Source organism: Mustela nigripes, chromosome 2 (genome assembly GCF_022355385.1).
Source record: "Mustela nigripes isolate SB6536 chromosome 2, MUSNIG.SB6536, whole genome shotgun sequence".
NCBI lineage: Eukaryota > Metazoa > Chordata > Mammalia > Carnivora > Mustelidae > Mustela > Mustela nigripes.
The window spans coordinates 51,888,542-51,913,711 of record NC_081558.1 but is presented as its reverse complement, the minus strand read 5'-3'; the positions used below and the strand labels follow the sequence as shown (position 1 = coordinate 51,913,711).

The following is a 25,170-nucleotide window of genomic DNA, read 5'->3' as shown; positions in this document are numbered from 1 at the left end:
CGTCCCCTGGGTTGCCAAGAGTTGACCACCAAGGCCTGTGGTGGGACACTGTCTGCTTGGGGCGGACTTCTGACCCATGACCTTGGGGTGAGGAGCCCCCAACCATCCCTCCCCTGGTACCACTGTGAGGTGGAGGGCCCCAGGTGGACAGGTGCATGCGGTGATGTGACAGGCAGGTCAGACTTGCATCCAGAATGTTTGGGAGGGAACTCTGCTCCACACTCTTGCTTTCTTCTTCTGACTGACGCAAAAGTGAGTTTGTTTTTTCCCCCCAAAACTTAAAGGCACACGCCTGAGGCTTTATACTTGAGCCCCACTCAACATTTTCCAAAGTAGTTCCCCCATCCTTCACTTCGTATATGCCTCACCAGGGAAACAGGAGGGAGGCTCTGCCAATACTCCCATTTCACTGAGAAAGGCCCTGAGGCTCAGAGGACTGGACGGACTTGGCCACGATCACACAAGTGAGTGGCAAGGGGTCTGACTCCGAGGTGCCTCATTTTCCCTACCATCCCACACCACTATCCAGACAAGCCTATAGCCTTGGAGCTTCCAGGGGTTGAATTTCCATTCCAGAACCAGTGCCCATGCCTACAGCCTCACAAAATGGAAAGGGGTCCATCCTCTGGACTCTAGAAGGCCAAGAAAGCTGTTTCTCTGCTGGAGTCTCTGCCAGCCTGGCTGGGACTGGGGAGAAGGGCACCTTCGGGCTCTGTAACCTGAAGCCAAGCCCCCTGCCGCTCCTGCTTATATCCCTCAAGCAACTAACGCCTCTCAAACCACTTTTGTATTTAAGCAAGTTCATAGCAGGCTGTGTTGGTCAGCGAAGGTCCTCCTCCTTTGAACCAACCAGGCCAAGCAAGCACAAGAGACTCCTAACTCAGAACCGGCCACTTCCTGGCCACTACCACCCAGGGGGCATCTCCGGCTGCCATGCCCCCTTTCCCCTCCTGATTCCAAGGACTGCTAGGGCAAGGAGTGCGCATCTCTTAAGGGGAGAGATGAAGAAGGAGAGAAAAGAAAGCTGTGCCTCTCGTTAGCGTTTTGGTAACAAACTTAGTGCAATCTTGGGTTGGCGAGAAAATGGCTTGCTTCTGGGGTGGGGCCTAGACCTCTCCACTGTCTGAATATTCCATGTGTTTGTTTCCCTAGAGGGCTAGAGAACCCTGGAGACAGAGTTCAGCAAGAGAGAGTGAAATTAAAAGAGGTTGTGAGTCTTTAACCTTGAGCCTGAAATGAATGTGAATCAATCCCAGACTCTTGGCTTCCCTGAAGCCGGGTAAACATTCGAGTATGTCGAACCGTCCCAGCCTGTCCCAGCCCAGGGCCGACGCGTTCCCTCAGAGCCCTCCAAGAGGGGCGTGGGTCTCCTGCTCCCTTTGTGCTGATGAAACCACAAAGTCGGAACTCCCACAGGCCGGGTCCTTTCCCCTCTCTCATCCCCCCATACCCAAGTGCAGCTTCTGCCCCAAAATCTCACTTTAGGGTAGGCAGGGATGGGAGGCGGAAGAGCTTTTTTTTCTTCCCGTATTTTTTTCATTTCAGCCGCGGAGAGAACCGAAGTGGACACTTGAGATGACCGTGGCGGGGTGTCCCGAAAAGTCTTGTCCCCACAGTCTTGTCCAGAGTAGTTCATTCTTTCTGTTGTCTCCATGCCAGGGGGAGGGCAAGGGGCCTGCATCTCATTGTGTGTCGTCCCCTCTGCATTTTCAGTCACATGATAGGGTCCCACCACCATCCCTCCTCCTCCTCCCGCCTTATTGCAATTCAGCCTCAGAACACACTGGACACTAGGCTGGACAGTTACAGTGGCGATGCTTCCCATTTGACAGATAAGAAAGATGAGGCCTAGGACACCTTTTTTGTTGGTTTCACTTAATCAAGGGTGTAATGGCCTGCTCTTCAGGAGATCAGAATATTTAATCATCTCTACAGAGCCACGAACAGGGAATTCAGGGAGAACGAGACCTCCGAGCAGTCAAGTGGCTATCACGGTAGTCTGCTGGCTCTCGCTTGGCGCCTGATGCCTCTTATTTAAAGCATGATTCCAACAAGCAAGGTCCCCTGGAGTCCCCATGCCACAGCACATAAGAAGGAAAAGGGACAGAGGTGCTTTTGAGCAAACAAGGAAAAGTCACAATGAGTAATGATGGCTGACAAAGAGAGAAACTTTTATATATATATCTCAAAACTCTGGGGTCTTCCAGAAGACCAAAAGGATTACTGACCAACTTAAAGTTAAATTCTTCTCTGTGTACACTAAATCAAAAGGCACTCCTGTGCTGCAGAAACACTTCCCATGGAAAGAGTACAATAAACCCCATGCCAGGACACTTAAGACCACCAGCCACAGCCATCTAGAAAATTCACTTCCATGGACAGGGCTTTCCCCACTGCGCCCCACCAACAAGACACCCCTGGGTTTAGCTGAGAGGTCCACAGATCCTGGTACCACAAGGGCATCCCCACAAGAACCCCACTAGTTCTCTGCCCCGCCCATCCCAACCCACCCCACCCCTGCCTCAGGCCTGTGGTGTGGAGGTTCCCACTGCTCTACAGGGAGGGCCGTAAGCACACCCTCCAATCCACAGCCAACTTGGCTGAGGCTCTGCTCCTTGGAGGCACTGATGCTGCCTCGTATCCCCCCCGCCACCGCCTCCTCTCTGAGTTGGGGCTAGGAAGAGAGGAGGAAATACCTTTGTCCCAAATCCCATCTGCCTCTTGATGACCGTCATGGCTTCCCCCTCCCAGGAGTCTGAAGAAAGGGACCCGTCTCTCCAACATGAGGGTCCTGTTCCTCTGCACTCCATGAGGCAGGGCAGAGGACAACCAGTGAGGCAGTGTGTCTTGCCCTTGGTTAAAGCATCAAAAGTGGCAGAGCCAGGACTCAGACTCAGGTCTCCCTGACTATGAGTCCAGTGCTCTTTCCGCTAGTCTGGAAGACCTGATGTCCAACCTCCTTTTGCTCTTCAGAAAACCATGGGTTCCAACTAAGACACAGAAAATCAAAGAATATACTTTTTTGTGCCTCGGGTCCACAGACTTTAGAATCCCACCCAGGGCTGGGTTTGGCCATCTGATTCTGGCCTCCTTTGGGGGGGTTTGTGTTTTCAAAGCACAAACAAAGAAATAAAATGCTTCAGGAAATAAGAGACCCCCAAAGTCAACTCCAATGACTGGCCAGGGCTTTGAGTCTATACTCGAGTGTTTACCTCCCAAATGCATGAAGGAAAGAAACGTTGGGTACAAAGACCTCCGTTCACATTGTCCAGGCTTCCAAGTGTAGCTGTGTGTCTGTCTGTGTGTGCCGTGTGGTTCCCGACCCCTCACCGTGGCATGCTCCCGCCCCTGAATGTCATCAGTCTGCCGGCTCCTCCGTGCTTTCTGGCTGCCTCTGCTCTGCACCCCAGAAAGCCCTGAGTTGGCTTTGGTTTGCTTTGCTGCCTTTGGTTTGATGTTCCTGTTCTCTGGCCCTCGTGTGTCTTCTCCCATCCGAGCTCATCCCACTGTCTCTCCTTTCCGTTCCTCTTCTGTTCGTGACATGTTATCTGTTCCATGTTGTATGGTTTCTTAACTGCGTGTGGTTTTCTTAAGATTAATGTTCTAAAACAAGCTTCTCCTCCTTCCTCCTTTATTCCCACCTGGTCCCGCTCCCCTTCTGCATGGTTGAACTTCTGCTTTAAAGTTAACAAGGCTCAGTCTCTCACTAGGTCTGGGTGCCCGCCGGAGTGGACTATGCTTCCTCTAACCACTGTTTCCCACTATCTCTGTGATGGGGCTTGATTCCTCCTGTCCTAATATTGGAGTTCTGACCAAAACCAAAGCAGTTTTTAAAACCTCATGGATGCATATAACCTGAGCCCCCTCTCCCATTCTTCCCCCTCCTGCCCGTGCTCATAACACCCAGCGACTGTGGATTCCAGCCGCCTGCTGTGCCCTAACCTCTCCCCATAACCCCTCCTCCGAGCCCCCCCCCAGCTTGGCTGCTGCCCCCAACTCCAGGACAGTGCTTCTCACCCCTGTGCTTCCCTTGCAGATTCGCGTCGTGAAGGCGTTCCGTAGCTCTCTCTATGAAGGTCTAGAAAAGCCCGAGTCTCGAACCTCCATCCATAATTTCATGGCTCACCCCGAATTCCGGATCGAAGATTCACAACCCCATATCCCCCTCATTGATGACACCGACCTGGAAGAAGATGCCGCGCTCAAGCAGAACTCGAGCCCGCCGTCATCGCTCAACAAGAACAACAGCGCCATCGACAGCGGGATCAACCTGACGACCGACACAAGCAAATCAGCTACCTCTTCAAGTCCAGGGAGCCCCATCCACAGCCTGGAGACGTCGCTTTAGCTGAGGACCCCGCTGCCACCCACCCCCCTCCCCGGGCCCATCCATCCAGGCACCCAGCTCACCCAAACAGCAACGAGCAACAACAGGAAACCAAATACTGGCGAGAAAACCAACATTTCCACCCAACAGACCCTTTTTCTGGCTGCGATGCTGTTTGAACTCTTTTTCACTTTGAGGCAAGGGGTGGGATCTGCTCGGGGAGGGGGGCTTATGGAAGTGAGCGATTTTCCGAGAACCAGCCCTTCCCGGCTCCCACCCAAACACGGACCAGCCATGCACCCGCCAGGCCACCATGTCCCCTGCATGAATGTACTGGACACTTCCAGTCCTCCCCTTGTTTGGTTTTGGGGGGGTCGGGGAGGGTTATTTGTTTGTTTTCTTAGGCGGGAACTGCAAACAGACTCTTTTCTGAGACTATTTATCCAATCCACTGGTCTGTGAGTTTTTGAAATGCTTGTGCAGCATGGTCTCAGTTGTATAGGTTAATTTAACAACTTTTTGAAACTGCAAAGCTTAACTCGCCTAGTAAATTTGCACCAACGGAACCGAAGAACTTCATAGACATTCACGAGGTTATATCCATTTCTTTGTATCTATATCAACGTATACTTTTCCAAGACTGTATACGTCCATATAGATATGTGTGTATATATATATATGTGTGTGTATATATATATATATACACATACGCGCGCACACACACACACACACACGGATATATAAAGTTTTTTTGCCGGCATGTTGCCTTGTTTCCGCTTAAATTGCTCTATTTTAACTTATTTATGTCCTAAAACAAGAATGTAATTTGTTTACAATCCTGTAGATAACGTCCTTGGCTATTTGTATGGTTTAAGAACACTGGCGGCTGAGATGCTATAGAAAACAGCTCAGCCCAACAGACACTTCCCTGGATTGCAACCTCGATGTTTTACAATAGCCATGCTCTGATTTTTGCCTGCTGTTTCCGTTCAATCATGTCACTACCATGGGAGGCTCAGGCAGAAGCCAAACGCGACAGAAGAGGAGTCTCCATCTGGAAGGGGGTTAACACCGTGCTCCGTGCTCCGTAGACACAGGGAGAGGAGGAGAGAAGGCTTCCTAGGTTCGCAGCACTAATGGCGGGCCCGGCCCGAGGATGACAGGGTCCACCCAGCTCTGGTGGAAGACTTTTCTCTCGATGAAACTCACTTGAGTTTACTAAGAGCATTTCAAAAGGAGGTTCTCTTTGGCACTGTCTGGACAAGTTTGAGGTAGTGTTGCAATATTATAAATGCTACTGTGTTGATTTTTTTTTAAGTAATTTAGAGGTTTATTTACTTATAAATTGCAGCATATGAGCTGTTGGCATACTGGATGAGGATCATGATGGCTTGCTGCTTTTATTTTTATTTTTGAAGAAGAATAGCCTTTTTCTCTGCACTATTTAGATCCGAACAAACCTTATGATGTGTATATTGAGATGTATTCAGTGTGATTTTTAAACCAAATTGTCTTCCTGTAGTCGCAATATATACTGTAGCCTTTTGACAGCAAGTCTTGCTTTCCCAGACAGAAAGCCATTCTGAAACCCTACAGTATCACAGGTGAGGAAAGGTGGTTATTTTTCCCCCAAGACAATAACAGCACTAGTAATCCCACTTAATGAAAGCTTATTTAATTGTACGTCAGCCTCTTAACTGCTAAGCACTTTGTGGGTATCAGCTTTTTTCATAAAAGAACTTTTGTATTTAATACAAAGTTTGCTTTGAGACTTTTCAGCATACGATCTTTTTCCATAAACTTGTACAGTGCAAAAGACATTTTGAATACCATGATCGATGACGTCCCATGCTTCGAGGAAAACCAAACACTTTCCACCTCGCTTGCGAAATTCATTCCTCATACTGACCCCTTCCCACGGTTGCTCTGTGTCAGCTCGGCCCTTCCCTTCTCCAGGCCCAGAGAATTCTTCCACAAACAAGATGAGAGCCACTCGGGAAAAGAGCCATAGTCAGCTGGGAGGGCCTACGGCTAGGTGGCTGTTGAAGGAACCTGAGGCTTTGGGATCCCAAGTCAGCCCATCCCACCTGGCAAAACCATCCCGGAAGGAGGACTTTCTGTGTGTGAGAGCATCACCTGAACGTCGTGAGGGAATCTCTCTGAATATACCCAGCAGAGAAAACAGCATCCCCAAGGGGGTGACCAGCCCTCAGATGTGCTTATTGGATTCCAATACAAACACCGCCAAAAGCCAGCCTGCTGTTCTCCTGCCGAGAAAGTGAAGACCTCCACGTGTGACAAAACCTGGAGCAGCTTTGGAACATGGTGTTTTTTTGTAGTTTCCTTTCTCAAGGTTTTCCATCACCCCACCTTCTTCTTGGTTCCAATCCTGTGTCCATGACCTCATTCCCCGATAGCAGGAAAGCCGCACTTGCCCCCCATGCTCCCTGTTCGTTTGGATCAGGGACACTGGGAAGACAGGAGGGCTTTCTCTGAGCGAAGCCTAGCTTGGGGAACAGGGAGCCGTGAAAGTGACCGAGGACACCCGACATCAGTGTTGGTCTTTTCTTGTCAGGGATGATGGATGCACACACACACACACGCATACACACAGAGGAAATGATTGGTTTGTCAAAACTCACTGTAGTACATAAAGCTTGCACTCTGCGTCCTATATCTAGCAGCATGGGGTACGTTTGGCAGTTCACCCCATTAGGGGGTCAATAATTTATGACCATTCATCTGTTTTTATGAATTTTTTTATCTAGACAATAATTGTAAATAAAGAACTCACCGTCTCTGTTCATTTAATACTATGCAATGGTTATGCTTTCAATTGCTGACTCTTCTTACTCCCGCAGTGTGGTTCTGAAATGTCTGTGGTTTTAAAAAAAAAAAAAAAAAAGGCAAAAAACTAACATCAAACAGAACACAGTAAATATATACTCTGTAATGTACAATTTTTTTTCCAGTTTGGGACTGCACCATCCACTTAGCTGCTTCTCTGTCCTCTGGACAAGGGCTCCAGGAGAAGATAGCCAATTTCTTCTTAGGTCTAAGCTCAGCAAGTTTGTCTCCCCTCCACAGATGAGAGAAGAGCAGGGAGCCCATTTAGTGACCCCTGGGGCTGGAGAACCACCCACCTTTGGAGGTGGGCGGGGAGGAAATGTTTCCTCCCTGCGACTTGGGCCAGAGCTTTGCCTAACTCTGAAGCAGCCTCCACTGCTCCCACCAACCCCTCACCATGGCCCCTTGCCCCTTATCCCCACCAGAACACAGAGTAGACGAGAAAGAGGGTGTCCCACTTTTGAGACCAGACCAATGTTAATGACGGTACTGGGCCAAGGATTCTGGACAGGTCTCAGCCTGGGTAGCCTACTTATTGAATAGCTACTCTTTTCCCAACCATGCTGAAATACCACCTGTACCACATACTGATAACTTGTATAGATTTGGGTCTATTTCTGGAATCTCTTTTCTGTTCCCTTATCTGCGTGGCTCATCGGGCACCAGCCATACAGCTCTAATTACTGTTGCTTCAGATAATGTTTTACCATGCAGAAGAAGTTTTTTTTCTTTTTCAACAAAATGTCCTGGGCATTGTCTCACAGCTATTCTTTTAAGTAAGCTTTCAAATATTGCCAAGTCTTCCATCCCGAGCACTTCCCCCACCCAAGGGCCCTGCCATTCGATGTGCAAAGGCCTGCCTTCCTGCCATGGTAAATACTGTTCACTCAGGGTCACTAGATAGAGTGTCCCGTGAGGAGAAGCAAAAAGAGCATCCTAAATTTGGGGGAAAGTCCTATGTTCCTCCCACCATCTCACCTGTATCCTAAGTCAGGGTGTCACCAGAAGAGGCCACCAAGCCCCCCACCCCAACCTCAGTTTGGGACCCAAAGTCACCCACCTTGATTGTCCTAGGGGTGGACCCTGCATCTGCCCCAGGCCAGAGGAGGAAGAGGGCTCTCTTCCACACCTGGAACTACCAGAATTCATGGCCCAGCTGCTTTTATTTCCAACTCTCCTCATGAAGAAACGTTTATTCCCATCTCCCTTTCCTGAACTTATTTTTTTCTTTTTTTTTTTTTTTTTTGGCCAGGGGTGGGAGGGGTCACTTCTTGTTCTTTATTCAAAGCTTTTTCGGTGGTTGTGTGATAGGTCCTTTGGGATGCAGCAATTTCTTTCCTGGACCTTCACACCACCCAGACCCCCCTACGCATTCATGCTCCACTTAAGGGAGGCTGTCAGCTGGGTGTACCGTGACATGCCTTCCACCCTAAACTCTCTCCATAGTGTCTGAAATCCCATTAGAAGATGGTTGGGGTGCGTTTCTTGAAGGCTTTGGGTCTTCCAAAGCCAAGTCCTATCAAACAATAGCAGAAAACCCCCAGGTCTTTTCCAAGTTCCAAGGCAAGCTCTCCTGATTGTGATATAGAGATCCTACTCAACCAAGTAGAGGGAAGGGGATCCCAGGCCCTGGGCATCAGCAATCACCCCCTCCACCAAAAACAAGACCTTTGAGGCTGCCCCGGGACCTTCTCAGCCCCCTAAGTCTGTTTTGTAATGCCTGTGGTGCTCTCCCTCCGGACCTTTCCTCTTGGGGGTCGCCACACTTTGCTAACTCTTGTGTGCACATATTTTATAACAGAGTAGCGAGGAAATGGTGCCGCTCCAGCTTCCACAAGCTGCCCGGGCTCTGGGGGGCTCTGGGACAATCGGGGCTGGGAAGTGACTGTGCTCTTATTGTACACTCTTTATTTCTCTGTATCTCTGGCTTGTGCTCTTTGTAATTAATGGGATTTGTCTGCCTTTTCAACACTATCCTGAGCAATAACAATAAATGCACACGTGGAAACGCAGACACGGTACACATCACAAGGCCTTTTTCCGCAGGACAGCTGGGGTCCCTGCCCTCCGTGGATTTGGACTCGGGGGGAAATGGAGTCCCTGGGAGGGAAAGTCACTTTGTCCAAGGGTGCACAACTCGGTGGGCGGTCTCTCTCCTTCCACCACATCACACTTTTCAAACTTCCACCATTTAAGGAGCAAGTTTAACCTGCCATTAAGTCATTAACCTTCCATGAGCAACAGTGGACAGTCCCAATGAGCAAGACTTTGGGGGAAGAGGTCTTGGAAGAAGAAAGAAATTTGGAGACAGGGGGTCTGGGAGGTAGGGGCACATACTGGGTTAAGAATGGCCTGATTTGGGGTCTAGGATCAAATGCAGGGAGGTGATGGGACAAAAGATGTGGGTGGCACCCCTCACTGGGGAGAGGGGAAGCAGAGGGAGCCTGGCGCCCCAAGAATTTGAACTTTGCAAACCTCTGCTGAGCATCGGCAGAAAACAAGAATGTGGCCAGACCAAGAGATGATCTCAATGTTGGCTCAAATGTTGAGGGTTGCACATGTGCACTTACACACACACACACACACACACACACACACACACACACACACACATACACTACTAAAGACCAGCCCTTGTCAGGGAAAACTGATCTTCAGATCAAGCACCGTAGAGGCCCATCCAAGTTCTAAACAATTTCACCTCCCAGGGTCAAATTACTCCCAACATCAATGATCCTTCAGCGTAGGTATTTTAATTTCCACTTAACAGAAGAGGAAATAGCGGCTCAGAGAGAAGAATAGGCCCAGCTAGAAAGGATAAGATAAAATAGTGCTCCTAGCAGTCTTGATGCCAGAATTGGCCCCTGAAACCTCTATATTACAGTGCCTTTCAGTCTGACTAGTAAGTAGCTTAATGAATAAGATATAGTTGCATTGCTTGTCCCAAATCCCCAATTCTCCAATGTCAGTGCCTATACCAGGGAATTCCTTGAATTACAACTATGCCCCATGCATTATATTTGCATTATGCCTTAAATGTTTCTGTCTCTGTTTTCCACTTGAGAAAAGCAAGGCTCAGAGAAAAGCAAGGTTCAGATGCACCAGAGAATCAATGGTGCAGCTAGAGATGGAAGGCCAGGGCTTGTCCCTTGAAGAACAGGAGACCCAAGAGCCCCACCCACTTTGTCCCCAGCTCCACCTTAAGTGCTGCTTCCCCCCTCCATCCTTGCAATATTTCTCCAATATTTCTCCATTCTGAGAGGAATAATTTTGAAAGCTGGGGTGGGGCTGGAAGAGTGGGCTGTTGTCTGGAGACCCAGCCCTTAACTCTATAAGAACCCACACCCTTACTCCCTCTCCTAAGCTCCTTGATGGCCTAGGTCTATCACACTCTCTGAACCTTAACATCATCTCTTCAGCAGTGACCATCTCCAGCTAGGGATCTTCCGTCCAATGTTAAGAGAGAAACTGAGTGACTGTGACTTACTCATGGAGAGCCTAGGCTCCACCCTAGATCCCTGAACTCCTTAACACCAGGAGGGGTCTAGGTCTGCCAGACCATGCATGTATGGCTGAGGGGAGCTCCCAGGCCCCACCCAGCAGCACAGCATTCTCCAAGTACTTGCGGGAAGCCGGGGACCTAGGGGCTGAGGCCATTGGGGTTTGGGGTCTCCGTTCTAGTTGCAGGAGTCTACTAAGATCCCACCCTATCTGGGGTTTCTACCTCACAGGACCCCAGGACTGTGGGGAAAGGGCAGTTTGAAGACATTGGTTTCCACGGCTTGGAAAGGGCAGAGTGAGAGGGCTTAGCCTCTGGTAGCTGGCATTCCCTGGCCTTCTCTGCCCCTAGTTCCTGCTTTGGGTGCTGAGGAGGGACTAACAACAAGGAAGCAGTAGATCCAGTCAGTCTACCCACTACCCCAAAAATTACTCATCCGACAATGCTCATCCTAAGGCCGGTCGCACCCAGAACCGCAGGGAGGCGGGTGAAGCTATAGCTATGAATCCTTCCTTTCGTGTATAGATCTCAGCAAAAAGGAAGGGCTGGTCGGGACAGAAGATGGGCGAGGCCCAGGATCAGTGTTGCCGCGGAAACGAGAGCCCCGCCCCTTTGGTCTCACGTGTACGGCGCACAGAAGGGGAGGGGCATCGGGAGGGCTGGGGCACCGCCCCGGGAGGGCGGGGCGCTGTCACGGAAAGGCTAGGAACGTTTGTGCGAACGGACCGCGTTGCCACCCGGCGGCTCCAGCGCCCCGGCCGGACCGCCCACCAGCCCGGCGCCGGAAGTGAGTTGTTCGGGGGCGCCGCTGGGAGCTGCCACGTCCGAGAGCGGGAGCTGCTGTGTTTGCAGCCATGGTGAGTGTGAGGACTGGGGACGCGGCCCTCTCCCGGGTTCCTTGACCGTGCTGAGGTTCAAGCCCGGGGCTGGGGCCATTCAGGTTCCCTCTGCCGATTTGGGTGTTGCGGGGTTCTGGCCTTGCCCCTCGGAACCTTTCAGAATAGGAGGCCGGAGGCAGGAACCTCTTGGAACTCTGCGGGCCACGCCGCTGCCGCGTCTCTCGCTCCTTTTCTTCCTCTTCCCCCAACAGTTGAAAACAAAACCCAGAACATCGTACGAGCTAGTGTATCCCGAGCCCTTAGTAAGTTCTAGACGTTGTTCATAATCTCAGTCTGCTAACAGCCCCGCAAAATAGGTGCTTCTGTTATCGACACTTTACAAATGAGGAAGCTTGAGCTTCGGAGAGGTGAAGTCTCTTACACCACTAGTTAAGTGGCAGAGCTGAGATTCGAACCCACGTAACCACTCCCTCCTACCACCTACCACCTCTCCCACCGGAGATACATGTGGACATAGATACTGGGCTCCGAAGTTGATGGGCAGTTCTAGACACTGATGTAAGGATGAGCTAAATTACTCTCTGAAGGTAGGGACTCGGGTTTTAAATCTCTGTAGTATGCAGTGTACAGTCATTCCACATTTACTCATTGAATGAATGCCTGAATGGTAACGAATGAATAAAAGTGCGTCGCTGGAGCCTGGCACAGAGTGGGGGGTTCAGGTATCCAGTGCGCTCAGGAAAATGGGTGTGCCTGGGGTTCTGAGGGAACTTGGGTGAACCAGAAGTCAGGACACTGGGTTTAGTTCTTGCCCTACAGGGTTTGAGATTACTGATCTCTTGAGGCCCCTGATTCTTCAGCTTCTGAGTAGAATCTCTTGTGCTCTGATACTCAGCTCTCTCCCTAAATGAAATTTTAACTCTTCAACGAATTCTGCAGAGCTGAATTGTTTTAAGGGATGGCTCTTACTATTTAACAAGGACCAGACCAGCTAAGGTGCTTAGGAGGGAGGATTTTTTTAGAAAGGAGCTTTAAAAAAAAAACACTTGTTCAGAATTATGTTCACCATCCTGGCTGGTGCGTGAGAGTGGCTAAAAATACATGCTTGTTATGTGTAAGGCCCTTTAGTGACCTCCTGAAACTACTAGGAAACTTCTCTTCCTGACTGTCCTTAGCCCTCAGCCTTTGATTTAGGGAATTGAGTGTAACAGCTACTTTATGTTCCAGATAGGCAGCCGAGTTGAGTGGAAAGCTTTGTGAGCTGGGAATTAACAGGTGGGGGCTCTTTTTCCAGCTCCACCTGTAACCACCTCTATGATTTCAAGTGCTTCCTCCTTTCTGGACTCCTTCAGTTCCTTAATTATCAGACTGCTCCAATTAATTCTGCCCTTTGCCCTTCCCAGTGCACATGGGAAAGCACTTTGTAACCCATACAGCTTGGCAAGAGTAGGAGACGCTTCTCTTTCTTACTTGCCTCTGCAGATGTTGAAGGTCCGCTCATTAGGGAATCTCGAATTTAATGAAAGAACCTGTGCTTACTTGATAAATATCTTTGAACTGCTTTGCACCTGTCCAGCTCCAGTGTCCACCTTTCTGAAAAGTCAAGTCAGACTTTATACCTGCAGGGCTTGTGCTGGAAAAAGATGAAATGGGGAAAGTGATAAAAAAATACCAGTTCCAAACTGAAACCTCCCTTTCAACCTCTTTCTATCCCTGGAAGCAAAGTAAAACTATTTTTATTAGTTTACTTTTTCATTCAGGAAGCTGTCACTGGGTTCCTTTTGGTTGCAAAGCACTGTGCAGGGTGATTTGAAAAGTTTCAGTACTGGGGATGATACAGACCCTGGGTCCAAGGAGCTCCCCTCTGGTTGTGAGAACAAAGGGTATAAAGTGTTGTACACCTTCAGTGCTTCAGATATTCAGAGGAGTCCAGTTGGTTGGGGAATCTAGGAATCTTCAAGAAGGGGGGTATAATTTGAGCTGGACCTCAAAGAATGAATGGGAGAGTGATGACATCTGTGTTCCAGCCCCATGAGCTGCTCAATCCTGGATCCCTGTAAATGACAGCCTAGGATCTGTCATAGGTGGTGGACCAGAGAGCAGTCTACCAGGTGTTGGGTATTAACTTTCTCCAGGTGTTGGGTATTAACTCTCATATGCCCCAAATTGCCAGTGAGATCAGAAGCTCTGTGATCCAGGAAGGGAACAACAGCCATAGATCCCCCAGTGTCCCTCTTCACCCTCAGAGTGGTGAAGACTGGTTGCCATTCTCCCCTCTTTGCTCACGTTAGCCCCTCTGCTTGGACTGTAATTTTTTTCCCCTGCGCCACCTGGCAAATTCCTCCTCATCTAAGCCCCAGTTCATGTCTACCACCATCAGCTCCTCAAGCCGCTATAGTACATGTAAACTGCTGTTAAAGTACTTACCTTTCCATGGTAGAGTTACTTATGTACAAGATTTTCGGGGGGGGGGGTGGTGTGGTAAGAACACTTATTTGTGTCTATATCTCTAGTCTCTGGCACGGTGCTTAGCAAAAAGAAGGTACTTAAAGTAAATGTTTTAATGAGTGAACAAACAAATGCAGTCAAGAACCTTGATAATGAACGGTCGTTTTAATAAGATGATTGCATTCTAACTGCCATCTGTTCATTCACCAACCGCATCTTTGGTTCTAGGTGTCAGTAATTAACACGGTGGACACCTCCCATGAGGACATGATTGTAAGTATTCCTTTTTTTTTTAATTTAATTTTTTTAAGTGTTCCAAGATTCATTGTTTATGCACCACACCCAGTGCTCCATGCAATATGTGCCCTCCTTAAGACCCACCACCAGCCTCACCCATCCCCTTACCCATCACCCAACCCCCTCCCCTCCAAAACCCTCAATTTGTTTCTCAGAGTCCACAGTCTCTCATGCTTTGTCTCACCCTCCGCTTTACCCCAATTCACTTTTCCTTTCCTTCTCCTAATGTCCTCCATGTTATTCCTTATGCCCCACAAGTAAGTGAAACCATATAATAATTGACTCTCTCTGCTTGACTTATTTCACTCAGCATAATCTCCTCCAGTCCCATCCATGTTGATACAGAAGTTGGGTATTCATCCTTTCTGATGGCTGCTTAATATTCCATTGCATGTATGGACCGTATCTTCTTTATCCATTCATCTGTTGAAGGACATCTTGGCCCTTTTCCACAGTTTGGTGATTGTGGCCATTGCTGCTATGAACATTGGAGTACATATGACCCTTCTCTTCACTACATCTGTATCTTTGGGTAAATACCCAGTAGCGCAATTGCAGGGCCATAGGGTAGCTCTATTTTTAATTTTTTGAGGAATCTCCATAGTGTTTTCCAAAGTGACTGTACCAACTTGTATCACCATGTAAGAGGGTTCCCCTTTCTCCACATCCTCTCCAACACTTGTTTCCTGTCCTGTTCATTTTCGCCATTCTAACTGGTGTAAGGTGGTATCTCCATTCAAATTTTGATTTGAATCTCCCTGATGGCTAATGATGATGAACATTTTTTCGTGTGTCTGTTAGCCATTTGTATCTCTTTTTTGGAGAGTGTCTGTTCATGTCTTCTTCCTATTTTTTGACATGATTATCTGTTTTTTGGGTGTTGAGTTTGAGGAGTTCTTTATAGATCTTGGGTATCAGCCCTTTGTAGTGTCATTTGCAAATATCTTTTCCCATTCTGTGGGTTGCCTCTTTGTTTTGTTGACTGTTTCTTTTGTTGTGCAGATGCTTTTTATCTTGATGAAGTCCCAAAAGTTCATTTTCGCTTTTGTTTCCTTGCCTTTGGAGACATATCTTGAAAGAAGTTGCAGTGGTCAGTGTCGAAGAAGTTGCCTATGTTCTCCTCTAGGATTTTGATAGATTCCTGCCTCACATTGAGGTCTTTCAACCATTTTGAGTTTATCTTGTATGGTGTAAGAGAATGTAAGAGAATGGTCGAGTTTCAATGGTCCGATTTTCCCAGCACCATTTATTGAAGAGACTTGTCTTTTTTCCATTGGATATTTTTTCCTGCTTTGTCGAAGATTATTTGACCTTAGAGTTGAGGGTCCATATCTGGGCTCTCTACTCTGTTCCGTTGGTCTATGTGTCTGTTTTTGTGCCAGTACCATGCTGTCTTGGTGATCACAGCTTTGTAGTAAAGCTTGAAATCAGACAACATGATGCCCCCAGCTTTTTCTTTTTCAACATTTCCTTAGCGATTCAGGGTCTTTTCTAGTTCCATACAAATTTTAGGATTATTTGTTCTACCACTTTGAAAAATGTCAGTGGTTTTGATCAGGATGGCATTGAAAGTATAGATTGCTCTGGGCAGTATAGACATTTTAACAATGTTTATTCTTCCAGTCCATGAGTCTGGAATACTTTTCCATCTTTTTGTGTCTTCAGTTTCTTTAATGAGTGTTCTGTAGTTCCTCGAGTACAGATCCTTTACCTCTTTGGTTAGGTTTATTCCGTGGTATTTTATGGTTCTTGGTGCTATAGTAAATGGAATCGATTCTCTAATTTCCCTTTCTGTATTTTCATTGTTAGTGTATAAGAAAGCAACTAATTTCTGTGCATTGATTTTGCATCCTGCCCCATTACTGAATTGCTGTATGAGTTCTGGTGAGTTTGGGGGTAGAGTCTTTTGGGTTTTCCATATAAAGTATCATGTCATCTGTGATTAGAGAGTTTGACTTCTTTGCCAATTTGAATACCTTTATTTCCTGTTTCTCAATAGGAAGGCTGTCAGTTTTTCCCCATTGAGAATGATACTCACTTTGGGTTTTTCATAGATAGATTTTATGAAGTTGAAGAATGTTCCCTCTATCCCTATACTTTGAAGAGTTTTAATGAGGAACAGATGCTGTATTTTGTCAAAAGCTGTTTCTGCATCAATTGAGAGGACCATGTGGTTCTTCTCTTACTGATTTGTTCTGTCACATTGATTGATTTTCAAATGTTGAACCATCCTTGCATCCCAGGGATAAATCCCACCTGGTAATGGTGGATAATCTTTTTAATGTATTTTGGATCCTATCAACTAAGATCTTGTTGAGAATCTTGGCATCCATATTCATCAAGGATATTGGTCTGAACTTCTCCTTTTTTTTTTTTTTTTTTTATTTTTTTTTTTTTTTTTTGACAGACAGAGATCACAAGTAGGCAGAGGGGCGGGCGGGGGTGGGGGGAAGCAGGCTCCCCACTGAGCAGAGCCCGATGTGGGGCTCGATCCCAGAACCCTGGGATCATGACCCGAGCGGAAGGCAGAGGCTTTAAACCACTGAGCCACCCAGGCGCCCCTGAAATTCTCCTTTTTGATGGGATCTTTCCCTGGTTTGGGGATCAAGGCAAGGTTGCCTTCATAGAAAGAATATGGAAGTTCAACTTCTGATTCTAAATTTTGAAACAGCTTCAGGAAGATAGGTGCTATTTCTTCTTTGAATGTTTGGTAGAATTCCCCAGGGAATCCTTCAGGTCCTGGACTCTTTTTTTCTTTTTTTGGAGGTTTTTGATCACTGCTTTAATCTCGTTACTAGATACTGGTCTATTCAGGTTGTCAGTTTCTTCCTGTTTCAGTCTTGGAAGTTTATAGGTTTCTAGGAATGCAGCCATTTCTTCTAGGTTCCTTAACTTACTGGCATATAACTGTTGATGATAATTTCTGATAATTGTTTCTATTTCCTTGGGGCTAGTTGTGATCTCTCCCCTTTCATTCATAATTTTATTAATTTGGTCCTCTCTCTTTTTTCTTTTGGATTAGTTTGGCCAGCGATTTATTGATCTTATTGATTCTTTCAAAGAACCAGCTTCTAGTTTCGTTGATGTGTTCTATTGTATCTTTAGTTTCTAACTCATTGATCTCTGCTCTAAATTATTTCCCTTCTTATTCATGGGGTTGGCTTAATTTGTTGTAAAGTGTAAAGAGAGCTGGTGTATGTGGGATTTTTCAGGTTTTTTGAGTGAGGCTTGGATGGCTATGTATTCTCCCCTTAGGACCACCTTTGCTGTATCCGATAGGTTTTGGATGGAAGTGTCTTCATTCTCATTGGTTTCCATGAATTGTTTAAGTTCTTCTTTAATTTCCTGGTTAATCCAAATATTCTTAAACAGGGTGGTCTTTAGCTTCCAAGTGTTTGAATTCCTTCCAAACTTTTTCTTGTGCTTGAGTTCCAGTTTCAGAGCGTGATCTGAGAATATGCAGGGAATAATCTCAGTCTTTTGGTGTGGGTTGAGCGCTGATTTGTGACCCAGTATGTGGTCTGTTCTGGAGAAAGTTCCATGTGCACTTGAGAAGAATGAGTATTCTGTTTTAGGGTTGAATGTTCTGTATATATCTATGAGGTCCATCTGGTTCAATGTGTCATTCAAAGCTCTTGTTTCTTTATTGATTTTCTGCTTAGATGATCTGTCTCTTGCTGAGAGTGGTGTGTTAAGATCCCCTACAATTAATGTATTTATATCAATATGACTCTTTATTTTTGATTAACAGTTTGCTTATGTAGTTGGCTGCTCCCATGTTGGGGGCATAAATATTTACAATTATAAATTTGTAATTCTTGGTGGATAGACCCTTTAAGAATGATGTAGTGTCCTTCTGTATCTTACTACAGTCTTTAGCTTAAAATCTAATTTATCTGGTATGAGAATCACTACTCCAGCTTTCTTTTGAGTCCCATTGGCATGAAAGATAGTTCTCCATTCCTTCACTTTCAGTCTGGAAGTATCTTTAAATTCAAAATGTGTCTCTTGTAGACAGCATATGGACGGGTCCTGTCTTTTTATCAAGTCTGCAACCCTGTGCGTTTAATGGGAGCATTTAGGGCGTTCACATTGAGAGTGATTTTTTTTTTTTTTTTAAAGATTTTATTTATTTTATTTGACAGAGAGAGAGATCACAAGTAGGCAGAGAGGCAGGCAGAGACAGAGGGGGAAGCAGGCTCCCTGCTGAGCAGAGGGCCTGATGTGGGGCTCGATCCCAGGACACCGAGATCATGGCCCGAGCCGAAGGCAGCGGCTTAATCCACTGAGCCACCCAGGCGCCCCTTGAGAGTGATTATTGAAAGATAAGTTTTTATTGCTATCATGTTGCCTGTGAAGTCTTTGTTTCTATAGATTGTCTCTGAAAATTTCTGTTCTACGTCACTCATGGATTCTTCTTTTATAGAAGAACTAAACCCAGTGTCCTGACTTCTGGTTCACCCAAGTTCCCTCAGAACCCCAGGCACACCCATTTTCCTGAGCGCACTGGATACCTGAACCCCCCACTCTGTGCCAGGCTCCAGCGACGCACTTTTATTCATTCGTTACCATTCAGGCATTCATTCAATGAGTAAATGTGGAATGACTGTACACTGCATACTACAGAGATTTAAAACCCGAGTCCCTACCTTCAGAGAGTAATTTAGCTCATCCTTACATCAGTGTCTAGAACTGCCCATCAACTTCGGAGCCCAGCATCTATGTCCACATGTATCTCCGGTGGGAGAGGTGGTAGGTGGTAGGAGGGAGTGGTTACGTGGGTTCGAATCTCAGCTCTGCCACTTAACTAGTGGTGTAAGAGACTTCACCTCTCCGAAGCTCAAGCTTCCTCATTTGTAAAGTGTCGATAACAGAAGCACCTATTTTGCGGGGCTGTTAGCAGACTGAGATTATGAACAACATCTAGAACTTACTAAGGGCTCGGGATACACTAGCTCGTACGATGTTCTGGGTTTTGTTTTCAACTGTTGGGGGAAGAGGAAGAAAAGGAGTGAGAGATGTGGCAGTGGTGTGGCCCGCACAGTTCCAAGAGGTTCCTGTCTCCGGCCTCCTATTCTGAAAGGTTCTGAGGGGCAAGGCCAGAACCCCGCAACACCCAAATCGGCAGAGGAAACCTGAATGGCCCCAGCCCAGGGCTTGGATCTTGGCACAGTCAGTATTTCTTGTAGTCCCACCTTGGTGGTCACATAATCTTTTAAACCTTGCCGGTCCTGGAAGCTCTCTGTCTTTTCATCCATTCTGAATTTCAGCCTTGCTGGATAAAGTATTCTTGGCTGCATGTTCTTCTCATTTAGTGTCCTGAATATGTCTTGCCAGGTTTCTGTGGACAGGTCTGACGTTATTCTGATGGTCCTTCCTCTGCACTAAGGAATCTCTTCCCCCTAGCTGCCCTTAAAACATCCTCTCTGAATTAATATCTCATGAATTTTACAATTATGTCTCTTTCTAGACTCATTGATCTTGGAGGGTGTCCTCTTTGCCTCTAGGACACAAAGACTTATTCCATTCCCCAGGTTGGGGAAATTTTCATCTAATATTTGTTCGGCTATATCTTCTAGTCTTCTTTCTTTCTCCTCCACCTCAGGGATCCCAATAATTCTGATATTGGAACGGTTTTTGGCGTCCTTTATTTCCCTAATTCTGTTTTCATGTTATCTAAGCTGTTTGTTCCAGACCTCCTCCTAATCCTTCTTTTCTATCAGTTAGTATTCTAGGTCGCTAATTTGAAATTCTGGATCTTCTGCCTCATTTACCCTAGCTGTTAGAGTATTTAGATTAGATTGGATCTCATTGATAGCATTTTTAAGTTCTGCCAGATCAGATCTCATTTCTGCCCTTAGAGATTCTCTGTTACCACTAATGGTCTTCTCCAACCTAGCCATTGGCTGGATAATTGTTACCCTGAATTCCATTTCTGACATTTATTTATGTCTATATACAGTAGTTCTGTAGCAGAGGGCACAGTCTCTGAATTTTTCCTCTCTTGGGTGTTCCTCCTCCTAGTCATTTTGGTGAGAGGTGGTTGAGGGATGTATAGCTGAATATATCCACCATGACCCAGTCAAAGTGTACCTCTCCACTGATGATCTGCCACCATAGACATCCAGAAGTGTGTAATCTTACATCTTAGGCTGATCTTATGGGCGTTCAGAGTGTTCTGGTATATATTTAGCTCAATTCAGGGGACCAGTTGAAACAGGGCCTTGTACTTCTCTGCCATCTTGCCTCTTCTTCTGATTGTAAATATTCCTTTAGCCTTCCCTTACAGACTATGGATGTGTGCATTTCAGTGCAGGGCGAGCATTTCTGTTGATCATTCCTGAATCCAGTGTGGCTTTGCACCCTTGAGTCAGGCTGTAGCCTCGGCATGTGGTCAGTCTCCCAGCAGTGCCTGCCATGTTGGCAGGGCTATGGCATTCTGGTCACTCTCTGGTGGAAGGAACCTAGGAATGGTTTTTAGCTCAAGGCCCTCAGTTTTCAGGCCAACAAAGTAAGCCTGTGTGAAAGTTTGACAATAGTCTTTCCACCTGCCTTCCCCATGCTGCCACTGCTTAACCCCTTCAGAAAGGGGGCTAAAGGAAGAAAGAATGGGAAAACAACTCAGTACAAGGCCAGAGAGCAAGCACAGTGAAAGCCCAAAACAGAGCCAGATAGGACCACCACAGATAGTGGGCCAGGCAAAGCCCTTTGAACTAGAAGTCATTAACTCAGGGTGTTTCCCGAAAGACAAACACGAGGCAGTATCAGAGGACAGGGCTGTGGGAGAAGGTCCACAGGTTAAAGTCTCCAACAGCAAAGATGCAGACTCTGCTTCATGCAGGGCCAGGCAATCCAGGCAGACTTTAAGCAAGACTCTCTGGTCAGTCAGCTTACAGTATTTCATCTCAGGGCTCCTGCCTGCCATCAGATGCTTTTCATCTTCTGATAGGTTGCCTGGTCTCACAGTTGTATATGTTTCCTGAATGCAGTCATTTAAACACATCTTCTTGGAGACACTGTGGTACCTTGGGTATGAAAATCCAATCTGAGACTTCCTAGCCCATTTCTTAACTCTCTGAGCTAGCCTTGATTTCCTCACAGCTAAAATGGGAAAAATAACATATATGCTACCTACTTGTGTAGTTTGGGTTTGAGAAACAGATGAGGCAAAAATAGCAATGGATGGTGCCTGCATGTTCACTAAGTGTCAGACCCCATGCCCTGCGCTTTTCATTCAGTGTCTCATTGAACCTTCATGGCAACCCCTAAAGCGGATACCACCATTGGCTATGGTGATAGCCATAGTGGTAGCCATAATGATGCCACCATTAGCCCCATTTAAAGAGAAGGAAACTGAGGTTCAAGGAAATAAATGTAATTTTTTCTGAACAACATGTAAGGTCAGAAGATGTATTTAAATCTTTTAAGGACTATCCCCTTCTTCCTCTCGAAGTGTGTGATAGCACTCTGCAGAAGTACCTGAGAAGTCTAAACACTTGCAATGCCTGTCTTCCAAAAAGCCAAGACCTAGAGTAGTGGAGGGGGTTGGCTTCTGAAGAATAATCAGAATGTTTTTCTCAGGGAGGTTAGGAAGGAATGTTAAAGCAAACAGAAGGACCACTTTTGATGAAAGGATATTAATTGTTCCTGAATACAGTAAGAGTGATGGCTAATAGTTCCTAAAACCCCTAGCATGAGACAGCTGAAGAAGGTGCTCTCTGTTGGAATAGGCAGCAAACAGGAAGGGCCAGGACAGTTCAGTGGGACAGCAGGCATTGCAGCTCAGAGGAAAAAGACAAGAGCCGTAGGCAGGGACCAGCCTTAGGATTGCATGGCCAGTCAGAATTGAGAAGGTCGGTTCATCAGTGGTGGAATTATTGACATTTAAGGCATGGGTGGAGAGTCTGGGGTTCTAGGTATACTACTAGGAAAAAGGTCTAGTAAAAATCCAGAAACAAAGGTCCACAAAGGATCTAGGGCCATGGGTAGGAGCAGGAGCACAAATGTCTGAATAAAACCTTGTATCGAGGCCAGATGTGCATTATGGAGGATCTCACTAGGGCCCTACAGGCACTCAGAGGCTACTCCTTTGTGTCACCATCAGCCTTGGGTTCTGGGGCTGAGCTGAAACTCCAGGCATCTTCCACAGTAGCCTGCAGAGCATCAGAATATGGTGGGGCCTGAGGATGGAAGAAGAAAAGGGAGGCTAGCTAGCCATTGTTTTGTCTCCTATACCCACCCTACAGAATAGGATAGGAAATGGCTTCCCCTCTCTATGTAGAGGGTCTGAAAGCAGCTAGGATGGGGGGTTTTTTTGGTCCCTTTCAGAATGACATTCCTGTCAGAGAAATGGAATTTGGAGATGCTAGCTTGTTGCCTGAAAATGATGCTGCTTGGAGGTTAGATTATCATCAGGTAAACTCTGGTCCATACTAGATTCTGTCCTGGTGACTGTGCCACCCCACCTCACCCACCTCCCAGCCTGCAGGCTTCTCAACTGTCCTCCCTTTGCAGCACGACGCCCAGATGGACTACTATGGCACCCGCCTAGCAACCTGCTCATCAGACAGGTCTGTCAAAATCTTCGATGTGCGAAATGGAGGACAGATCCTCATTGCCGACCTCAGGGGGTAAGTCCAGCCAAGTCTGGGTGAGGTCTCAGAATGATTGGGCTTCTCAGACCCAGATCAGAGGAGCTCCACAGTGCATTTAGCAGAGAGGACCACCCCTCCCTCCCCCGCCAGTCCCAGCCAGGCAGCTGTCCTCAGCATACATTCCAGGCTGATGGATCCAGGAATGAATCCTAACTTTGCTTCCCAAAAACCCATCAGAAGACCCTGGTTAAGAGTCAGTCTACGTAGCTCTCAAAGGCTTTATCTGCTAACCCTCAAAATAGGCAGTTGCTGCCTCCTCCCAGGTAGAGTCTATTCACAGCATGCTTTTGGTAGCTATTGCTACTTTTAAAAGTGGGAAAGAACTTTTTTGTTATTGTTGTTTTTAAAGATTTTATTTTTTTTATTCGACAGACAGAGATCACAAGTAGGCAGAGAGGCAGTCGGCAGGGGGTGGGAGTAGGCTCCCCGCTGAGCAGAGAGCCCAATGCGGGGCTCAATCCCAGGACCCTGGGATCATGCCCTGAGCTGGAGGCAGAGGCTTTAACCCACTGAGCCACCCAGGCACCTGTTGTCTTTTTTTTTTTTTTTTTTTTAAGTTTAGCCAACCTGATCTAAAGTGTTACTAAAGGCAGTAATGTAAGAATGATGTTAATGTAATCAAAGAAAGAATAATATTAATATAAGAATGCATTAGTAATTACATAAGTCCTATAATTTTGCCTATTTGCGTGCCCACCGCAGATACTCAGTGAATATTTACAAATGTTTTATTTCCCCTCTCCCTACCAAGATTCTTGAAATCCTGGCTCATTTTTATGGCTACACCTGTACTGTTTTCCCTCAGTCCACTGCCTTCCAGATAAATAGGAGTTCTTAATCTGGAATCCACAGATTTCCAACAGTTCTGTGGTTAGAATTCAGGGGCTGGTGAACTAGGGCTGAGGAAAAAAAATCACTTCTTTATTATCAGTGACTCAGATATTTAGCATTTCTTTCAATGATGGATGTAGGCTAGAAGCCACAGTAGTATTCAGAGCATCTGTAACTTTGTTACCAGTAGAAGACACAGCTATCTTCATATCACATTCCAGTTCTAGCTGTCTCAAAATAGCACTTAGGCTTATCATTACTTTGAAATGAGAGTGGTTATTGGACCTGCCACTAGAGTTTGTTAGTTAATGTGCTAACAGAAGTACATGTGTCCCTATATAATAAATCCATCTTTAACATTTTACTCAGTGTATTTTATTATAATTGGGTTTTCTTTATAATCCTATGTATGTTGTATCCATTATTCTGGGTAGGGACCAAAGCCTTTAGCAGACTGCACAGGAGAAATTATGAACCCTGATGAGTAGGAGCTCAGTACAAATTAACCGAATTAAGGCATAACTAAGTAGCCACTTAGGGAAAGGGGTATAGAAGTTCCCGTCTTCCTGAATGTCAAAAATAGAGTGACTAAAGGGTCAGTACTGCTTTCCCTGGCTGTGCAGAGAGCTGCCTGCTGCTGGCACTGGCAGAGGTGGTCACATCCGCTGTCACTCGGTGCTTTCAGTCCTGTTTTTCTTACACTGAAAAGATGTGCAATATTAGAGGGATAAAATTCACACCCCATTCTTTCTTTTTCTTTTTTTTTTTTTTTTTTGGCCTCAGTTAAAACTACGCTAGTTAAAGGACATTTTCATCTCCTCACAGTTTCCTTTGTGAGGCCTAGGAATTGTCCCAGCCAGAGGGAGACAGACACTTTGAGTGTCTGCAGCCCTGGGTTGGAGGAGTGAACAGGGAACAGCAATACCAGTTGACAGGTATGAATGGTTTTTTCTTTTCTTGTGCCCAGCACTGTTCCAGGCTTTTTACCTGAGTTATCACCTATATTTCCCCTCCTGAGCATACCAAGAAAGAAGTCTTGCTGATATTTCCATTAGGAAACTAAGCCATAGAAAGGACATGGCCCTTGCCTAAAGTCAAATAGCTAGAGTGAATGGGGAGTGAGGGTGAATGAGCCTGGGCTGTCACCCCTCTGCCGTGTCACTTCTTGTGTACTTGGTGCCCAACCCTTGCCTGGACCTGAGAGGTGGCCCCAGTACTGAGACCAGCACCAGGTACGTGCTCAAATAAAACTCCAGGTGAATGCATAAAGATGAGAAGAGCAGAGGAGAGGCATGCCCTTGAACAAATTAAAAGAATAGTGACAAATATGAAACAGATAGTGCCTACTCAAAAAGTTAACCATCTGGAAGGATAAGTAGCAATTTACTCTACAAATACTTCCTGAGCACTTGTAGGGGCAAACCCTGA

The 25,170-nt window shown here is 46.5% G+C and overlaps 2 protein-coding genes across 12 annotated transcripts in view; both read left to right on the top strand.

Annotated features, from left to right (window-relative positions):
• Positions 1 to 7,143, top strand: part of ATP2B2 (ATPase plasma membrane Ca2+ transporting 2) — a 366,135-nt gene extending 358,992 nt beyond the window's left edge. For 8 of the 11 annotated variants that reach the window (XM_059390330.1, XM_059390328.1, XM_059390327.1 and 5 more), the window contains one exon: positions 4,037 to 7,143. In XM_059390330.1, coding sequence (XP_059246313.1) covers positions 4,037 to 4,348 — 312 coding nt within the window. In that variant the 3' untranslated portion in view covers positions 4,349 to 7,143. Of the gene's footprint in view, positions 1 to 1,152; positions 1,208 to 4,036 lie in introns of all 11 variants that reach the window. The other 3 variants (XM_059390332.1, XM_059390331.1, XM_059390329.1) reach the window with 1 other exon arrangement.
• A 4,282-nt stretch (positions 7,144 to 11,425) lies between these two features.
• The window catches only part of SEC13 (SEC13 homolog, nuclear pore and COPII coat complex component), a 33,513-nt gene continuing 19,768 nt past the window's right edge, over positions 11,426 to 25,170 (top strand). Inside the window, exons 1-3 of the mRNA XM_059390320.1 lie at positions 11,426 to 11,530; positions 14,189 to 14,233; positions 22,772 to 22,887. Of these exons, the coding sequence (XP_059246303.1) occupies positions 11,528 to 11,530; positions 14,189 to 14,233; positions 22,772 to 22,887 (164 nt within the window). The 5' untranslated portion in view covers positions 11,426 to 11,527. The remainder of the gene's footprint in view (positions 11,531 to 14,188; positions 14,234 to 22,771; positions 22,888 to 25,170) is intronic.